The sequence below is a fragment of the Oncorhynchus kisutch genome, linkage group LG15 (genome assembly GCF_002021735.2).
Source record: "Oncorhynchus kisutch isolate 150728-3 linkage group LG15, Okis_V2, whole genome shotgun sequence".
Classification (NCBI taxonomy): domain Eukaryota; kingdom Metazoa; phylum Chordata; class Actinopteri; order Salmoniformes; family Salmonidae; genus Oncorhynchus; species Oncorhynchus kisutch.
The window spans coordinates 22,641,561-22,657,207 of NC_034188.2; the positions used below are offsets into that span (position 1 = coordinate 22,641,561).

The 15,647-nt window shown below is 42.2% G+C and overlaps 1 protein-coding gene across 1 annotated transcript in view; it reads left to right on the forward strand.

Moving 5' to 3' along the window:
- LOC109905940 (X-linked interleukin-1 receptor accessory protein-like 2) overlaps positions 1–15,647 on the forward strand; it is a 444,323-nt gene that overhangs the window by 375,921 nt on the left and 52,755 nt on the right. Inside the window, exons 7-8 of the mRNA XM_031789841.1 lie at positions 1,758–1,887; positions 9,016–9,161. Coding sequence (XP_031645701.1) covers positions 1,758–1,887; positions 9,016–9,161 — 276 coding nt within the window. The remainder of the gene's footprint in view (positions 1–1,757; positions 1,888–9,015; positions 9,162–15,647) is intronic.

Consider the following 15,647-nt stretch of genomic DNA (forward strand, 5'->3'; position numbering starts at 1 on the left):
TATTGAGAAAGGCTGCCATAGGCTATCAAGAGAATACCGGCTATGTGCGCACTACCCACAAAATAAGGTGGAAACTGAGCTGCACTTCTTCCAAATGTATGACCATATTAGAGACACATATTTCCCTCAGATTACACAATCAAACCCAATTTTGATAAACTTCCATATCTACTGGGTGAAATACCACAGTGTGCCATCATAGCAGCAAGATTTGTAACCAACAAGAAAAGGGTAACCAGTGAAGAACTAACGATTTGCGCTGAGAGTCGGGAAGGTCATTCAGGGAGTGAGTGTTTTAATAAATAAACGCAACACTAAACAAGAAACACCAACAACACACAGACTTAACACTGGAACAGAAACAATAACGCCTGGGGAAGGAAACAAAGGGAGTGACATATATATAGGGAAGGTAATCAGGGAGGTGATGGAGTCCAGGTGAGTCTGATGATGCGCAGGTGCACGTAATGATGGTAACAGGTGTGTGCCATAACAAGCAGCCTGGTGACCTAGAGGCCGGAGAGGGAGCACACGTGACAAGAACAAACACATATTTTGTACTTTAACTATTTGCATGTCGTTACAACAGCGTATATAGACATAATATAACATTTGAAATGTCTTTGTTCTTATGGAACTTTTGTGAGTGTAATGTTTACTGTTAATTTGTATTGTTCATTTCACTTTAGTTTTTTATCTACTTCACTTGCCTTGGCATGTAAACATATGTTTCCATTGAATTGAGAGAGAGAGACAGAGTGAGAGAGAGAGAGAGAGAGAGAGAGAGAAACAGGTTCACTGGCACTTAATTATATTATTTGATTTACATAATCATCAGCAAAGGAAAAAAGTGGGCAAGAGGCGGGTTTTTAAGAGTATTGTTTTTGAGAGTTGTTTATCGTTACAGTCTCCGTTAACGACAGGTTCCAGACAGCTGCACAGATCATACGTCTCCAGCCCTCTCTCGGAGCTGTCAGCTCTACAGCACAAAGTCATGTTGATTCCGATGTTTATCCAAACGGCTCGACGTGTGACCGCTTTTACTACCTTGTAAGACCTTCGGAGCCATCTGCAAAGACTAACCTGCCACACCTCATTAGCCCATACCCCTGTGAACATGGGAAGAGCAAACACACTCACACAAACACACACACACACACTCTGCTGCCAAAAACACATTTTTTTTAAAATCCAAAGTGATGCTTCCTCAAACAACCTGGGGGAGTGGAGGAGAACGATGGGGGGGTGGCAGAAGGGGTCACTTGTTTTCTTGGATCATCACAGTAATCTTAGCCTTTGATTTCTGGAGATGCCAGACTGGCAGGCATTACTGTAGCTTGTCATACGCGTGGTGTTTGGAACCAACCAACTGACTTGTTTGGCCCTGTGTGTCTGTAGAGACCCCTGGGCTGGCTGGATGCAGCAGATTTTTCCCTGTGATGCCAGGGGGCACCTAGCCTGCACTCAATAAACAAAGCATTACAGGACCCCACCTTATTACACTCAGCCTAGGATGTTGTGGACCCACCACCATGTTGGGCCAAGATGGGGCATGATGGTGTGTTATTTGAAATGGGCAGTCGTTTTAGTTGACAGTGTTGTTCAAAGGAGTTTGTGATAGAGCGTGTGCGTGTGTGTGTGTGTGTGCACTTATGTGTCTGTGTATACATGTGTATGTGTGACTGCCAGTGGGTTCTTTTCTCAGTTCTCTCAGGTAAATGTGCGCTTGTCAAATGTTGCCTTCTTTGTCATTTCAGGTATGCCCCTCAGTCTAGACTGTAAGGCCTTCTTTGGCTACAGCGGGGAGTCTAGACATATCATCTACTGGATGAAGGGGGAGAAGTTTGTGGAGGAGCTGGCAGGTCACATTAAAGAAAGTGAAGTCAGGTACTGTATATAATCTATCACTGCAAACTTTTCCTCTTTCTCTGTTTCTGATCGTGGAAGTGTCTAGTTTCTGGTTATATACAGAAACCAGTGTGGATGTGACTGACACTAGCATATTATGCCCATTAGGGTTGTGGAGTAATGTCTTGTGGGTCTGAAAAATCATCCGGCTTCATTAGGAGTGTGATGTTCCACTGCCACATCCTGTGCTGTCCACTGTGACTGACAGCATAATCCCTCCATCAGCGGGAGGGGATTTCTGTTTCGATATCAGCTCCAGGATTTGTACTACAGTCTAAATGGACAGAGGGGAAATTCCTCATGCACACAATGAGAAACTAATCACGTAACAATTTAATTCAGGGTAAATCCGGGCTTGTTGGAAGTAGCAGACTGCTACTTCTGAAAGATGATAAGATTTCATCCTCTTGTTGGAAAGCTAGTAATTACCACATAAAGCTAGTAATTACCACATAAAGCAAGTTATTACCACATAAAGCACGTACAGTAATTACCATATAAATCTAGTAATTACCACATAAAGCTAGTAATTACCACATAAAGCTAGTAATTACCACATAGCTGTCATGCAAATGTAACCGCTCCTATCAAATGACAAATAATTGTCTCAACTTCCCAGTCTAGAGTAGCCAGTAGCATCTTCTACCCAGTAGCCAGTAGCATCTTCTGCCCAGTAGCATGTGGCATCACCTCCCCAGTATCCATTAGCATCACCTCCCCAGTAGCCAGTAGCATCACTTCCCCAGTAGCCAGTAGCATCACTTCCCCAGTAGCATAACCTCCCCAGAGGCCAGTAGCATAATCTCCCCAGTAGCTAGTAGCAATACCACCCCAGCCTGGAGTATCCAGTAGCATCACCTCCCAAGTAGCCAGTAGCATCAACTCCCCAGCCTGGAGTAGCCAGTAGCATCATCTCACCAGCCTGGAGTAGGCAGTAGCATCCTCTCACCAGCCTGGAGTAGCCAGTAGCATCATCTCACCAGCCTGGAGTAGCCAGTAGCATCATCTCACCAGCCTGGAGTAGGCAGTAGCATCATCTCACCAGCCTGGAGTAGGCAGTAGCATCAACTCCCCAGCCTGGAGTAGCCAGTAGCATCAACTCCCCAGCCTGGAGTAGCCAGTAGCATCATCTCACCAGCCTGGAGTAGGCAGTAGCATCATCTCACCAGCCTGGAGTAGGCAGTAGCATCATCTCACCAGCCTGGAGTAGCCAGTAGCGTATTAAAGTAATAAAGTACACAATGGATTTCAAAACCACTGAACTGACTCCACACCAGAACCCACCACTCCAATTCTAACTCTACTATCTACTGCTGGAGGTATTCAGCCAATCATCAAGTTTGCAGACAACACAACAGTAGTGGATACTTGTCACTTTAATAATGTTTACATATTTTGCATTACTCATCTCAAATGTATATACTGTATTCTATTCTATTCTATTCTACTGTATCTTAGTCTGTTGCTCTGACATTGCTTGTCCAAATATTTATATATTCTTAATTCTATTCCATTACTTTGGATTTGTTGTGAAATTGTTCAATATTACTTGTCAAATATTACTGCACTGTTGGCGCTAGAAACACAAGCATTTTGCTACACCCGCAATAACATCTGCTAAACACGTGTATGTGAGCAATACAATTAGATTTGCTACAAGTTCAGACAGCTGACTAGATTATTTAAATGTTTTGCTGACATGGCTAATTAAGTAACTGTCAGTGACTGACATAACAAGAGAAAAATGACTGATGCACAACCAAATTTCAAATGTTCTGTTGATCTACTCAACTGACCCCGAACTGAGTCCCTAGGTTGGGGACCCCCTAGCAGCTTGAGGCCCTAAGTGACCACTTATGCCTAGGGCCGCCCCACCAGCACATGGCCAAACCAAAACCAACCAATGTCTCTCTCTCTCTCGCCAACAAAACGAGGCTGGATGTCTCTACAGTTGTGCAGATGAGATGGGAAAGTGACTGAAATTAACTAAGAAAAGCAGATATTATCACATGAATGGCTAGAGGCGGAGATATAGAGATACTGTACAGAGCAGAGAGGAGTTATTTGTTCACAGGCAGACTGGAATTTTCTTTCTGCACAATTGGTGAACAGCCAAGAATGATGACTAAGAAGGGAGAGGGGAAAAGGCTACTTATTTAAGAGGCTCTAATAACCCTATGAACAAAGGAGGTGCCAGTTTTCAGTAGAAATATGTCTGAGATTTCATACAAAGAAGTCTAGGTCAGGTTAGTGCAGTAAGATACTCTGACCCAGTTTCTCTCAATGCTCCTGGTGGACTAATGCAATCTGAGAGAGAGGCAGATCTGGCTCTCAAGAGAAGACAGGCTGTGTGCACAATGCCTGCAAAATGAGGTGGAAACTGAGCTGCACTTCCTAACCTCCTGCCCAATGTATGACCATATTAGAGACACACATTTCCCTCAGATTACACAGATCCACAAAGAATTCTAAAACAAATCCAATATTGATCAACTCCCATATCTACTGGGTGAAATACCACAGTGTGCCATCACAGCAGCAAGATTTGTGACCTGTTGCCACAAGAAAAGGGCAACCAGTGAAGAACAAACACCATTGTAAATACAACCCATATTTATGTTTTTCAAAAAGAAAGGAGGACCAAGGCACTCTTCATATAATTAATTAAAATGCCTTTATTAGTATGGCATGTTCAATAGAAACAACGTTTTTTTTTTTACCGACGTGTTTCGGCTGCATGGCCTTCGTCAGGGAGTACAAAAAAAAGGAGTACAAGGTCCTCTTTTAAACAGCTTATCAATTAGCCCTAATTGGAAGAGAGATTGGTTACACAATTGATTGGACACACCTAGTAAGCAATACTATACACATTGAAATACTGTAGCTATGTTATCATAAAAATACAACTCCAAGCTAGAAGTATCAGAACACTAAAAGGTAGTTCTAACCTTAGATATGACTGGGAGAAGTGTCAAGAATAAGAAAGCTAAATATTCCATAGTCCACTAGAACACAGCAAAACATGAACAACAACAGTCTAACCATAGCTGAGGGCAATAGAGCTAGAAGACATCACGACCCTACAGGAAGGGTGAGAAATCCATATCTTCATTTAAACCAGAGTATTTAGTGGCCTGTAGTTTGTAGATCCAAAAACGTTCCCTTTGGTTTAACTGTTTAAGACGGTCCCCTTTTCTAATAGAGGCCGGAATATGATCAATACCCATAGCTTGTAGGGAGGCAGGGTTGCCATGGTGTAGGGACTTGTAGTGCCTTGCCATGGGGTAGTCTTCATTGCCTACCCGTATGGCGTACTTGTGTTCCGCTAAGCGGTCTTGAAGCCATAAGCTTTAAGAGATGTCCTACCATAAATGACAAATTAGTCCGGGTGACTCTCAAAAAACTTGTCTTGACCACAAACCCAATAACTCTTTTAAATGTAACCATTGCAACCATTGCAGTAATATTGTACAGAATAAGTATTTTGTTGACACAGCTTCCAAAATGGAGTATTACGTCAAGCATTTCATTAACTGTAAAACCACTCATGTCATCTATAGATTGGAATGTCCACAGTGCAAGGTGTTCTACATTGGACGGACAAAGAGATGCCTTCAAGACCGCTTAGCGGAACACAAGTATGCCATACGGGTAGGCAATGAAGACTACCCCATGGCAAGGCAATACAAGTCCCTACACCATGGCAAGGCACTACAAGTCCCACACCATGGCAACCCTGCCTCCCTACAAGCTATGGGTATTGATCGTATTCCGGCCTCTATTAGAAAAGGGGACCGTCTTAAACAGTTAAACCAAAGGGAACGTTCTTGGATTTACAAACTACAGGCCACTAAATACTCTGGTTTAAATGAAGATATGGATTTACAAACTACAGGCCACTAAATACCCTGGTTTAAATGGGGCGGCAGCGTAGCCTAGTGGTTAGAGCGTTGGACTAGTAACCGGAAGGTTGCAAGTTCAAACCCCCGAGCTGACAAGGTACAAATCTGTCGTTCTGCCCCTGAACAGGAAGTTAACCCACTGTTCCTAGGCCGTCATTGAAAATAAGAATGTGTTTTTAACTGACTTGCCTGGTTAAATAAAGGTAAAATAAAAATTATTTAAAAAATGAAGATATGGATTTCTCACCCTTCCTGTAGGGTTGTGATAGGTCCATTTGCTGTCATCTAGTGGACATTTTTCTCTATTGCCCTCAGCTAGACTGTTGTTGTTCATGTTTTGCTGTGTTCTAGTGGACTATGGAATATTTAGCTTTCTTATTCTTGACACTTCTCCCAGTCATATTTAAGGTTAGAACTACCTTTTAGTGTTCTGATACTTCTAGCTTGGAGTTGTATTTTTATGATAACATAGCTACAGTATTTCAATGTGTATAGTATTGTTTACTAGGTGTGTCCAATCAATTGTGTAACCAATCCCTCTTCCAATTAGGGCTAATTGATAAGCTGTTTAAAAGAGGACCTTGTATTCCTTTTTTTGTACTCCCTGACGAAGGCCATGCAGCCGAAACACGTCGGTTTAAAAAAAACTTTGTTTCTATTGAACATGCCATACTAATAAAGGCATTTTAATTAATTATATGAAGAGTGCCTTGGTCCTCCTTTCTTTTTGTTGACCAATTTACCCCTTTTACCAAAGAGCACCTTCTATCTACCAAAATGTACTATTGTGTACCTTAGTAGCGCTTCCCTTCCTCCTCTTTCCATATGGTTTTTTATTTTCCCTTTTGTACTTTAACTATTTGCACGTCGTTACAACACTGTATATAGATATAATATGACATTTGAAATGTCTCTATTCTTTTGGAACTTATGTGAGTGTAATGTTTACTGTTAATTTGTATTGTTTATTATCTACTTCACTTGTTTTGGCAATGTCAACATATGCCAATAAAGCCCTTGAATTAAAAATTGAAATTGAGAGGGAGAAAGAGCTGGAGAGAAAGAAAGAGGAAGAGAGAAATGGACTGTGTGCATATTGTGTGTTTGTGGGCGTGCGTGTATGTGTGTCTGTCTGTGTGTTTGTGATGGTCCAAGTGAACATATGCGTGTGCCTGACTATAAATATTCTCTTCTGATGGGGAATTTTAGCAAGTAGCTCATCATTCAGAATGACCTCTATCACAAATCGCCACATCACATCAGTCCTTCTCAGTGGCACTGCAAAGACCTGCTCTTTATTTTCATTTGGAGGTTTTGAAGTGCTCTTGTGGGGGAGAGTTTACACGCCTCTGCGCTGGTTTTGTTTTCTTCCAGCCGAGCCACTAATGATGTATTACGCCTTCCTCTCACCTCTAGAACTGCGTCCTCCTTCCTAGCGTGGAGGTACAGCATTATCCTTCCTAACGTGGATGTACAGCATTATCCTTCCTGACGTGGCTGTACGGCATTATCCTTTCTGGCGTGACCGTGCAGCAGTATCCTTCCTGGTGTGGAGGTGCAGCATTATCCTTTCTGGCGTGGATGTGCAGCATTATCCTTTCTGGTGTGGATGTGCAGCATTATCCTTCCTGGTGTGGATGTACAGCATTATCCTTACTAACATTTAGAATGGAGCCGCAGCGGATGGCTGACATTTTACGGGCTCCTAACCAACTGTACAATTTGTGTGTTTTTCACATTGTTTGTAACTTATTTTGTACATAATGTTGCTGCTACCGTCTCTTATGACCGAAAATAACTTCTGGATATCAGAACAGTGATTACTCGCCTCTAACTGGATTAGAGAAGGACGCAAAGGATATGCTGCTTTTCTAAGACCTGGCCCAAATCCCTGTCATTCGCGTGAAGAAAAGACGGAAACACAGGGGAGATTGGGGTGCCTTGTGAAAATTTGTCGGTGAGTGGGTAACCCGCCTATACCATCCGTTCTATTGGCCAATATGCAATCACTGGAAAATAAACTGGCTGATGAATAAACTGGACTATCCTACTGTCATGACGTTGGCTTGATGGGGGAGGTTTATGACCCCCCATAAATACCTTTCTCCCTTTCCTCTCTCTTGACTACAGAAGGACTCTTGAATAGCCTTTGTTAAACATATAGAGTCTGGGAACATCAAAAGGTGGGGGGAAAGGAACCATATTTCGGTAATCCAACCAGCTGAAAATATGCGTTGGTACTCAATGAATATGATGCCTGATCAGTTGGCATCTGAGACATTATGACTGATGACAGGACGACATAAACTGTATCTTGGAAAGTCTACACATTCTAGATTCACATGGAATTGTTGTGCAATTTAAATGTTTAAATTTGAAAGTATTTGTGAAAAGATTAAAGGTAATTTTAGCTTCCAAATGAGAGAATTGAGTTTTCATAAGGTTAAAGCTCTGCTCACTCAGTGGCCCGCCCATGTGAAGAGACATTGGTTGTAAACTATGAAACACGCCCTTCTCTCCCCTCCTATATAAAGCTCTTGACAAAAAAAAATTATTTCTGTTCCGATGACATTAGGGCGACAGTCCTATGTTGAAAGTGTTCAGATAATAAGCTGTTCATAGCCGTCTATTTACCAACACAAACCAATGCTGGCACGAAGACTGCACTCAACTAGCTGTATAAGGCCATAAGCAAACAAGAAAATGCTCATCCAGAAGCTGCACTCCTAGTGGCCGGGGACTTTAATGCAGACAAACTTAAATCTGTTTTACCTCACAAAGCTCCAACATAGAATGCCCACTCAGATCACACCCTGAACAAACAAAACATAGAACATACAAAGCAAACTATGGTCAGGGTGTGACAATTATCCTTCCTAATGTGGATGTAGAGGTGTGGATGCCGCAATGTCTCCCTCCCCCCTCCCTGTGTGTGTGTGTGTGTGTGTGTGTGTGTGTGTGTGTGTTTGATCTCCAGCTCCACTGTAATGGGGAAAGAATCTCTGCCTAATGAGTATGACCTCTGCGCTGAACTCTTGTTAGCTGCATTGTGAAACCAGGGCCTGTCTCTGAAAACAGACCACTATATGAGGTGTGTCTCCACCCCCCCACTATGTACCTCAGTGGTGACCTGTATACTCTGGGCTATGGTACCTCCCCTGAGGTTCTTCTCTCTCCTCCCTCCTCCTCCTCTTCTTCTACACAGGGTGCTGAAGGAACACTTGGGGGAAAAGGAGGTGGAGCTGTCCTTAACCTTCGACGCGGTGGAGGAGACGGACCTGGGAAACTACACCTGCTATGTGGAGAACCACATTGGACGGAGGAGCGGCAGCGCTATCCTGCAGAAAAGAGGTAGGCCAGGCCTCAACACCACTGCTGTCTGCTGATAATACTGCTGTGACAGTAACACTTTAGGCAGACAGATTTATGGGTAATGTCTCCCTTGGGAGGGGTGCGGCGTCATGGCATAATACCCTTTGCCGACTTGGGCACTGACCAATTAGAACCCCAATTCTTCACTTGTCTAATACTCTGTGTCATGCTACAGTTGAAGTCGGAAATTTACATACAGCTTAGCTTTTGCCATATACATTAAACTCAATTTTTCACAATTCCTGACATTTAATCCTTGTAAAAATTCCCTGTCGTAGGTCAGGTAGGATCACCACTTTATTTTAACAATGTGAAATGACAGAATAATAGTGGAGAGAATTATTTATTTAAGCTTTTATTTATTTCATCACATTCCCAGTGGGTCAAAAGTTTACATACACTCAATTAGTGTTTGGTAGCATTGCCTTTTAAATTGTTTAACTTGGGTGAAATGCTTCAGGTAGCCTTCTAGAAGCTTCCCACAATAAGTTGGGTGAATTTTGGCCCATTCCTCCTGACAGAGCTGGTGTAACTGAGTCAGGTTTGTAGGACTCCTTTCTCACACAAGCTTTTTCAGTTCTGCCCACACATTTTCTATTGGATTGAGGTCAGGGCTTTGTGATGGCCATGACTTTGTTGTCGTTAAGTCATTTTGCCACACCTTTGGAAGCATGCTTGGGGTCATTGTCCATTTGGAAGACCCATTTGCGACCAAGCTTTAACTTCCTGACTGATGTCTTGAGATGTTGCTTCAATATATCCACATAATTTTCCCACCTCATGATGCCACCAGTCCCTCCTGCAGCAAAGCACCCCCACAACATGATGCTGCCACCCTTGTGCTTCACGGTTGAAATTGTGTTCTTCGGGCTTGCAAGCCTCCCCCTTTTTCCTCCAAACATAACAATGGTTATTATCGTCAAACAGTTCTATTTTTGTTTCATCAGACCAGAGGACATTTCTCCAGAAAGTACGATCTTTGTCCCCATGTGCAGTTGCAAACCATAGTCTGTCTTTTTTATGCTGGTTTTGGAGCAGTGGCTTCTTCCTTGCTGAGCGGCCTTTCAGGTTATGTCGATATAGGACTCGTTTTACTGTGGATATAGATACTTTTGGACCTGTTTCCTCCAGCATCTTCACAAGGTCCTTTGCTCTTGTTCTGGGATTGATTTGCACTTTTCACACCAAAGTACATTAATTTCTAGGAAACAGAATGCATCTCCTTCCTGAGCGGTATGACGGCTGCGTGGTCCCATGGTGTTTATACTTGCGTAATATTGTTTGTACAGTTGAACGTTGTACCTTCAGGCGTTTGGAAATTGCTCCCAAGGATGAACCAGACTTGTGGAGGTCTCAAAAAAATTATTTTGAAGTCTTGGCTGATTTCTTTTGATTTTCCAATGATGTCAAGCAAAGAGGCACTAAGTTTGAAAGTAGGCCTTGAAATACGTTCACAGGTACACCTCCAATTGACTCAAATTATGTCAATTAGCCTACCAGAAGCTTCTAAAGCCATGACATAATTTTCTGGAATTTTCCAAGCTGTTTAAAGGCACAGTCAACTGAGTGTATGTAAACTTCTGACCCACTGGGTGATACAGAGAAATAATATGTTTGTAAACAATTGTTGGACAAATTACTTGTGTCATGCACAAAGTAGATGTCCTAACCGACTTGCCAAAACTATAGTTTGTTAACAAGACATTTCTGGAGTGGTTGAATAATGAGTTTTAATGACTCCAACCTAAGTGTATGTAAACTTCCGACTTCAACTGTATATGCCTCCCACAATCTGTATGACTGTTGTAAGTAGCCTGGCTAAAGTCAGAACTGGAGAGAGAAAGAAATACATTTAAGAAGAAATCTTATTGAGATATTGAGGTATAGATCTATATGTAGGCACTGAAAGAGCATGAGTTTGCAGAGAGCAGAATTTGATCCCCTTTTCTCTTTTTCTTGGAAGGGCAGATCTGATCGAGTCACAGCTTTATAAGTGTATTTTAAACCAGATTTTAAAGCAAATGTATGTTTCATAGCTTCAGCGCAATAAAAACTACAACCAATAAATAATCAAATTTGCAGTTTTACTTGATAATCACATTTTCTTACGTGAAACCATGTTTTCACATCTATTAAATTGACAGTTTGCACCACATTTTCACATGTGACGAGAATAACTGTAACAGTCGTCGTTGCATGAAGGATCAGACCAAAGCGCAGCGTGGTAAGTGTTCATGATATTTATTAAAACGGAACACTATAACAAAGTGGAAACCGACAACGAACAGTTCTGTCAGGTGCAGAAACAGAAAACAACTACCCACAAAACATAGGTGGGAAAAAGCTACCTAAGTATGGTTCCCAATCAGAGACAACGATAGTCAGCTGTCCCTGATTGAGAACCATACCCGGCCAAAACAAAGAAATACAAAACATAGAAAAAAGAACATAGAATGCCCACCCCAAATCACACCCTGACCAAACCGAAATAGAGACATAAAAAGCTCTCTAAGGTCAGGGCATGACAATAACATTTTTTCACCTCACATGTGAATTGTAGTTTAACATGTTAAAAACTTTTACGTGAAAATCTGATGTGCAATTTTACTTGTGAAAAACATTCACATGCTAAAATCAAAGTTGCAGTTTCATATGTGTGAACTTGCAATTCTACTTGTGAAAGTGAAAATCTAATTTGCAGTTTCAGATATAAGAAACTCCAACTGTGAAAATCTTACTTTGTGGGGTTGAAATAATGTTATCTGAAAAGATGGTGTTAACATGTTGTAGTAGTATCCAAAAAGCCCAAATGTGGGACAAGGGAAAGATTTTGCGGGACATTCACAGAACCGTGGACATAATACATTTTTCGAGGGGCAGGTTAATTGATCACGCTCAAACGGCGACATAGTTCTGCTGTGTGAAGGTCACTGCCTGTTGCTACATCCATTTTTGGACTTAGAAATTAATGATATACACTACCGGTCAAAAGATTTAGAACACCTACTCATTCAAGGTTTAAAAAAAAAAATATATATATATATATATATATTCTATATTGTAGAATAATAGTGAAGACATCAAAACTATGAAATAACACATATGGTACCATGTCGTAACCAAAAAAGTAAAACAAAACAATATTCCTCAAATAGCCACCCTTTGCCTTGATGACAGCTTTGCACACTCTTGGCATTCTCTCAACCAGCTTCAGCTGGAATGCTTTTTCAACAGTCTTGAAGGATTTCCTACATATACTGAGCACTTGTTGGCTGCTTTTCCTTCACTCTGTGGTCTGACTCCTCCCAAACCATCACAATTTGGTCGGGGGATTGTGGAGGCCAGGTAATCTGATACAGCACTCCATCATTCTCTTTCTTGGTAAAATAGCCCTTACACAGCTTAGAGGTGTGTTGGGTCATTGTCCTGTTGAAAAACAAGTAATAGTCCCACTAAGCGCAAACCAGATGGGATGGTGTATCGCTGCAGAATGCTGTGGTAGCCATGCTGGTTAAGTGTGCCTTGAATTCTAAATAAATCACAGACAGTGTCACCAGCAAAGCACCCCCACACCATAACACCTCCTCCTCCATGCTTTACAGCGGGAAATACAAGATATAATCCGTTCACCCACACTGCCTCTCACAAAACCATGGCGGTTGGAATGAAAAATCTCCAAGACTCCAGACCGAAGGACAGATTTCCACCGGTCTAAGCAAGTCTCTTATTATTATCAATGTCCTTTAGTATTGGTTACTTTGCAGCAATTCGACCATGAAGGCCTGATTCACACAGTCTCCTCTGAACAGTTGATGTTGAGATGTGTCTGGCAGTTAACTCTAATGAACTTATCCTCCGCAGCAGAGGAAACTCTGGGTCTTCCATTCCTGTGGCGGTCCTCATGAGAGCCAGTTTCATCATAGCGTTTGATGGTTTTTGCGACTGCACTTGAATAAACTTTCAAAGTTCTTGAAATGGTTCATATTGACTGTCCTTCATGGCTTAAAGTAATGATGAACTGTCGTTTCCCTTTGCTTATTTGAGCTGTTCTTGCCATAATATGGACTTGGTCTTTTACCAAATAGGGCTTTCTTCTGTATACTCTCCTACCTTATCACAACACAACTGGTTGGCTCGTTAAGAAGGAAAGAAATTCCACAAATTAGTAAAAATAAAGAAAAACCCTTGAATGCCTCATGAACTTAGTTCAACTCTCATACCCCATCAGAACCCAACATATACAGTGCATTCTGAAAGTATTCAGACGCCTTGACTTTTTCCAAATTTTTTACGTTAGTCTTATTGTAAAATGTATTAAATATTTTTTTTTACTCATCAATATACACACAATACCCCACAAATTGTTTTGCAAATGTATTAAAAATAAAAAACAGAAATACCTTATTTACATAAGTATTCAGACCCTTTGCTGTTGATCATCCTTGAGATGAAAGGTGCACACCTGTCTATATAAGGTCCCACAGTTGACAGTGCATGCCAGAGCAAAAACCAAGCCATGAGGTCGAAGAAATTGTCCGTAGAGTTCTGAGACAGGATTGTGTCCAGGCACAGATCTGGGAAAGGGTAGCAAAACATTTCTGCAGTATTGAAGGTCCCCAAGAACACAGTGGTGGGGGGGGGGACACACACTATAGAGCGTACTATGGAGTAGACGTGCTTTGCTAGAGCTCCCCTAAATTTTTAAACAAATTCATATTTATCTTAACCTCTCACAAACTCTCTCAATCATTGTCTGGCAATATGACAAAGGGAAAAGGCACCGAAAAATGGGGCTCTAAACAAGATGATTTGAATGAGATAGAACATCGAACCAATTTCAACATTGCCGACCCACGAGGAGTTAGCTGAAGATGCTAGCTCCCAAGAGTTCCCCACAGAAATTACGCTGTGGGGACCTACTGACTGCTATAAACTCACTAAGCAAGATAACAGTCAATCAACGAGGCCAGGCTAAAGGACATAGAGAAACAGTGCACAATGTTCCAAAATGACAACAAAAGTCAGATTGGAAATGCTCAACGCCAGAACATCCGAATATGTGGGATCCAGGAGGACACTGAGAAAGGGAAACCCACTGAATTTGTCTCGGAGCTGATACCGGCATTGCTGGGGAGTGAACACTTCAAAACGACCATCCTGATCGACCGCGCACACAGATCTCAGGCAACGAAGCCGGCCAAGGGCGCGCCACCAAGTCCATTCATCGCACGGCTGCACTATCCCCAGACCAGGGATCTCATCCTCAAGCTGGCTAGTCAAAAGTTCCCCATTAACTACACGGAGCTAGGGTGTCTTTCTACCGACAAGGGTACCCTATTTTGCCTGCTGTCTTCGCTATAGCCGTGGAACCCCTTGCTACTCTTAACGAGGAAGCCAGAATTTCAAAGAAGCATTCATGTAAGTACAAGATAGAGGGGGGCTTTGGCCTTCCTCACTTTAAACTGTATTATTGGGCTGCTAATCTGAACATAATGTCTTCTGGAGGGTAAGTTTAGCTGGGATGCGACAGAATGGTATTCCTTCATGGCTTTTGATTGAACAGCCTCCTGTCAACGTTCCTCACTCCCTGCACTTGGTAATAGTCCAACATATGTGAAAAAAAGCCACTTATGACTCTAATCCGGTCATTTGTCATACTCTTAGGATCTGGAAACAGATTAGGTATTTTCTTAACATACCCACTGTATACATTGACAGCCCGATTTGCTTGAATCATGCTTTCCACGCCGCATTGGATAATATGGTGTTTTCACATTGGAGGGAGAAGGGGCTCACAACAATTGGTGACGTATACATTGACGGTCAGTTAGCTTCATTTCAACAATTACAGGGTAAGCATAACATGCCAACAACACATTTTTTCAGATACCTCCAAATCAGGAATTTCTTAAGGACACATATCCCACGGTATGGCATTAAGAGAAATAGTCCTACATTAGATAGCTTGATCCTTGTCAAACCCCATTCAAAAGGGTTGGTCTCTAGACTGTATGATGTGCTACAGGCCCACATAGAGGTATGCACAGACTCTGCCACAAAAGGACCAGCTGAGATAATGTCAGTGACCCGCATGCCCGACTAGCATCACCACCCTGGACGGTTCCGACCTAGAATATGTGGACGTCTATAAGTACCTAGGTGTCTGGCTAGACTGCAAACTCTCCTTCCAGACTCATATCAAACATCTCCAATCGAAAATCAAATCAAGAGTCGGCTTTCTATTCCGCAACAAAGCCCTTCACTCACGCCGCCAAGCTTACCCTAGTAAAACTGACTATCCTACCGATCCTCGACTTCGGCGATGTCATCTACAAAATGGCTTCCAACACTCTACTCAGCAAACTGGATGCAGTTTATCACAGTGCCATCCGTTTTGTCACTAAAGCACCTTATACCACCCACCACTGTGACTTGTATGCTCTAGTCGGCTGGCCCTCGCTACAT